Source organism: Trichechus manatus, unplaced genomic scaffold (assembly GCF_000243295.1).
Source record: "Trichechus manatus latirostris isolate Lorelei unplaced genomic scaffold, TriManLat1.0 scaffold00016, whole genome shotgun sequence".
NCBI lineage: Eukaryota > Metazoa > Chordata > Mammalia > Sirenia > Trichechidae > Trichechus > Trichechus manatus.
This window is the reverse complement of record NW_004443952.1, coordinates 7,309,677-7,314,580: the sequence shown is the minus strand read 5'-3', so window position 1 is coordinate 7,314,580 and position 4,904 is coordinate 7,309,677. Positions and strand designations below refer to the sequence as shown.

Sequence of the window (4,904 nt, the reverse complement as noted above, 5' to 3'; positions counted from 1 at the left end):
GCACCAAAGCCCAGGGACTTTCCCCTTCCCCACGGCCCATCCAAGCCTGGGGCCAGCAACCCGGCTAGTTCTGCCCACAGGTCTATGCCCGGGAGGATGCAGAGTGGGGCCTCGAGAAAAAAAGATCCCGTGGCTGCTGTGGCCACTCAGAGCTTTATCTTGGGCACCAAGGCCATGGGAAAATGCCAGGCAGAACCTTTCCTGCCTGATGCGTTGGGCACAGGCAGGTTCCACCTGCTCTGCCAGGAACCTGAGAGGGCAGGACTGGCTCTCATGCTGGAGCAGAAGTTTCCTTAGCTACTTCCCTGGACTCAGCTGAGATGGCAGCAAGAAATCATACTGCGAGGCCTAGGTCCTAGCAGAGGACCTCTGCTCCCACCAAACCCCAGTCCTCACAGTGACTCTGGCCCTTGCTGACCACAGACAGAGGGCCATTAAAGAAACTGAGTCCCAGTGGACTCATTTTACAGTGGGGCAAACCAAGGCAGAGCACTAGCTGGTGGCAGTCAGGACAAAAAGGCAGGTCTCCAAATCCATGGTCCAGTTTTCTTTTTCCTACCCATTCCTGTCATGCTGAACCTACTTTTACTCATTTTTCCTCTTACTAATGACAACATTGAACAACAGTAATATTGGTTATGATGACAAAGCTACCATTCATTCAGCATTGCCACACTACATTACAAACTACAAACATCTCATGTGGTTCTTGCCACTGCCTCATTTTAATCTCCACACGACTGTACATGACTGAGACTATTCCTGTTTAACAGACAGAGAAACTGAGGCTCAGAGAAGTAGATTTGCCAAGGCCACACAGCTGGTAAGTGGCACATGGGACTCAAATTCAGCTGTCTGACTCTAACTCCTGAACCACCTTCTGCCTCAACTGCTGTCTTTTCTGTCTTGATTGACGTTATGTCCAAAATCTGTGTACAAATTAAGCGTTCATCCTACGATATACCTGACCAGTACTCCTCAAAACTCTCAAGGTCATCAAAAACAAAGCAAGTCTGAGGAGCTACCACAGCCAAGAGGAGCCGAAGGAGCCAATTAAATGGCGTGTGGTATCCTGGATGGGATTCTGGAACAGAAAAAGGACATTAGGTACAAACTAAGGGAACCTGGGAGTCCGTGGGTGGTGCAACCTGTTAACATGCTTGCTGCTTACCAAGAGATTGGAGGTTGGAGTCTACCCAGAGTTTTAGAAGAAAAGCCTGGCAATTTATTTCTGAAAAATCAGCTGTTGAAAACCCTATGGCACAGTTCTACTCTGACACATATGGGGTCTCCATGAGTCACAGTCAGCTGACAGCAACTGGTAAGAAAACCTGAATAAACTATGGACTTTAGTTAATAATGATGCAACAATATTGACTTCTTAATTGTAACACATGTACCATACTAACGTAAGATGTTAATAATAGAAGAACTTGTGTGTGTGTGTGTGTGTGTGTGTGCGTGTGTGCGCGCGCACAGGGGGGTGGATATTGGAACTTTCTGTACTATCTGCTCCATTTCTCTATAAATCTAACACTGTTCTAAAAAATAGTCTTTTTTTTTTTTTAAGCGCTCATTACTTGGTTAGAGAAAGACCCGCAAAGAAAGGGAAGATGGTTAGGGTTCTAAATCCTCACGAGGCTATAAGCTCCAAGAGGGCAGGGCCCTCTGCCAGCCTCTGTCACTATCGTGCCCCCAGGCTGAGCGCTCTCCCTGGTACAGAGGGAGCACTCAGGGTTTGCTGAGTGACCACATGTGTGTCAGGTGGCCTGGACTGCACATTCCCCACGCAGGGTGAGACACGGGTGTACAGGGGTGCCTGGGTTCTCAGCTGCCCTGATATAGGTCTGACTGCCAAACACAAAGAGGCTGGGAGGGTTGGGACGAAAGGTGCTTACACAGTGGCTGCTGGGTAAGGCATGACAGGCACCGAGGAGACATAGGCAAAGGCCGGAGGGGCTGGTGCTGGGGGTGCAGTTGCTAGATACCACAGCCCGGTGGGTGGCCGCGGGGGTGACCCCGCCTGTTCGTTCCTCTGCCTGGGGCTGAAGTTGGAAGGCACATTTCTCCTTGTGGCAGCCTTTTCTGCTCCTGTCAGGGAGGGAACACCACAGAGACGCAGTCTGACCACTTGGGAAGATCCAGCAGGGAACAGGGGTGTGCTCAGCCCCTCCCCACCAGAGCTAGGTGCTAGGCTTGCCACACTGGGGAACACCTAGCTGTGGGAAGCAAATCATCTGCCCAATTTGTTTGGCCCCAAACTGGGAAAACAGCCACCCCCACTAAATCTGCCCAGATCCCCGAACAAGAGCTGAAGGTCTGGCTGAGAGAAGAAACTGAGCATCACTTCCTACCAGAGGTGGCTGTGTCTGGGCTCTCCCCCTCTGGGGGGGGCACAACTCGATGACACATGGGACACCGAGGGGTTTTGGTTGGAGATGGTCCCAGTGGGTCCCTGGTGGCAGCACCGCCTGGGGAGGAGGAAGAGATGTCAGGAGAGAATTATGCGTAAATAATCTAGCCCTGGAGCCCCGCAGCACTAAGTTTTCCTCAGGGACCACTGCAAAGAAGACAAGCCGCCTCCGTCTGGGTGATCACAGCAACGCTGATGACCATGGCAGTGCACGTAAGCATTTAACAAGCCAGGCCCTCTGCTAAGAGCTTTCATGCATTATTTTCTCAAATCCAGCAAGCCAAGAGCTAGCTACTATCATCACTCCCCCAGTTTACAGACGGGAAACGGAGGCCCTGAGAGGTTTAGTAATTTGCCAAAGTCTCAGAGCTGGGAAGTGGCGGTCCTCTGTCTGACCCCAAGCCCGTGCTCTCCCAAACGCAGACCCTGTACCTGTGGCCATTCCACCACAGTGAGACAGACCTGTTCTCCACGTGGGAGTGGCCCAGAACAGCCCCCTGAGCACCAGGGGAGGTGGAGAGTGGGCACACTGTTCTCTCCCCACCCCGATCTCCAATGCCTTGTCTGGGTGAGTTCCAGGACTTGTCTGCTTGTCCTTCAGCCCTCAGCTCAGCCATCACCCCCTCCAGGTAGCCTTCCTGCCCATCCAGCCCTGCCCTGTGCATCCGTACTCCCACTCTGACCACTATTTTGTCATTGTCTGCTTGGATAAGAGTTCACTGGGGCAGGGCCTAGAGCCTAGTATGGGCAGGTATAGAATATGTTGAATTAAAACAAAAATGAATGAATGAATGGAGAGGTCTATTGGAAGGCAGAGAGGCAGAGTGGTGAAGAGCTGTGACTCTGGAGTTACAAAGACCTGGGTTCAAAATCTAGCTCTACCCCTCGTAAGCTTGTGCCTTTGGGCAAGTTACTTAACCTCTCAGAGTCTCAGGGTCCTTACCCATAAAATGGGCATAACAGTAGTACCTACTTCACAGAGTTGTGAGGATTAATTATGTTAAACCCTTAGCATGATGCCCTGAACACAGTAAGTGCTTAATAAATGGCAGCTCCATCATCATCATCATCACTGGAAAGGGCCTTAGAGATCATCTCCTTCAACGCTTTCATTATGTTTGTGGTGCGTGAGGCTCAGAGAAGTTCAGGAACTTGCCTAAGGCCACACAGCAAGTCACTAGCAGAAATGGGATAAAAATTTGGGTGTCCAGATTCTCAGGCCACTGCTCTCCCCAGTGCTCCTCCATGATGGACTTGAGGGGAAACGGGTAAGGAGTGGAGAGGGAGAGAAAAAGAGATAAGACATAATCACCGCTGCCAGGCCCCCTGCTGCCTGGCGCCCCACCCCCCACCCCCCATCAAGACCCTTCAGGAACTTCCTAAATCATGTCCATGGTTTCTCCACATCAAGGTCAAGGACGGTAGCTTCAGGCAGCAGCACCTGGAGTGACAGGTGTGATGGCAGGACATCTTGGTAGGGCTGAGAAGCTCAGAAAAAATCCCAGTCTCTGTCCATGCCTGTCACTGAGCTCAGGGCAGGCCCCAAGTCTGGCCCAGTGGCACCCTCCCCGAGACCATGAATCTGCAGCCTAGCTGGCCTGACTGCTTCTCCAGGTACCATCCCTTACCTGGGTCTTGGGTCCTAATGGGCTGGCAGTGGGAACAGGAAACTGTGCCACTGCCTCTCTGGATAGTCTTGGGGGACAGGACATGGTATTCCTGGCCTGGGGAAAGAAACAGAACAGTCACCATCAGATGCAGAATCGGGCAGGATCTGGGTATAACACTCTCTCCTCTTCCTCTGTATGGTTTTAATAGTCTCATACACATACATGCTCATGTATACATATGTCATATATAAGTGCATGCATACATATACACACCTATATATAAACACACACATTTGTTTATCGTAAGCTCTCTCCAGACTCCTACTCTGTTTTATCTCCGATCCTATTTAAGTACCAGATGCCTAGTTCTTGACATGCAGTAGTATTCAAGCAGGGTTAGAATTTGAAAGTGGCCAGGAAGAAACGGTAAGTTATGATGAACAGCGATCCTACTCCCCAGACCCTGACTTGCTGATTAGATTTGAATGGTCAGGCTTGGGATCAGTGGAGTACACCCTTGACATTTTCTCCCATGCTCTGAGTGGCTGTGGAATGGGGTGATCATAGTGCCAATTTCATAGGCTTGTTGGGAGAACTGAATGGGGCCATATCTCTGAGGGATGCTGCCCAGCTTCCCCTAAATGGAACACAGGCTGTGGGAAGAAGAGGTGTCAGAAACTGTTCATCGAATGAATGAACAAACACACCGAGATTCACTGAGGCAACGCTTCCTGATGTTTTTCCTATCACAGAACACATAAAAAACTGAGAATATTTTTACAACAGAGAGTTCTGGACAGAGCTGGAGAAGGATGCAGAACATAATTCTAACTCACAAAAAAAAGACCAGATTTACTGGCCTAAAGGAGACTGGAGAAACC

The 4,904-nt window shown here is 50.3% G+C and overlaps 1 protein-coding gene across 1 annotated transcript in view; it reads right to left on the bottom strand.

Moving 5' to 3' along the window:
- The window catches only part of AKNA (AT-hook transcription factor), a 45,938-nt gene that overhangs the window by 4,381 nt on the left and 36,653 nt on the right, over positions 1–4,904 (bottom strand). Inside the window, exons 18-20 of the mRNA XM_004372132.2 lie at positions 4,042–4,137; positions 2,355–2,471; positions 1,899–2,091 (exon numbers count right to left, since the gene is read on the bottom strand). Coding sequence (XP_004372189.1) covers positions 1,899–2,091; positions 2,355–2,471; positions 4,042–4,137 — 406 coding nt within the window. The remainder of the gene's footprint in view (positions 1–1,898; positions 2,092–2,354; positions 2,472–4,041; positions 4,138–4,904) is intronic.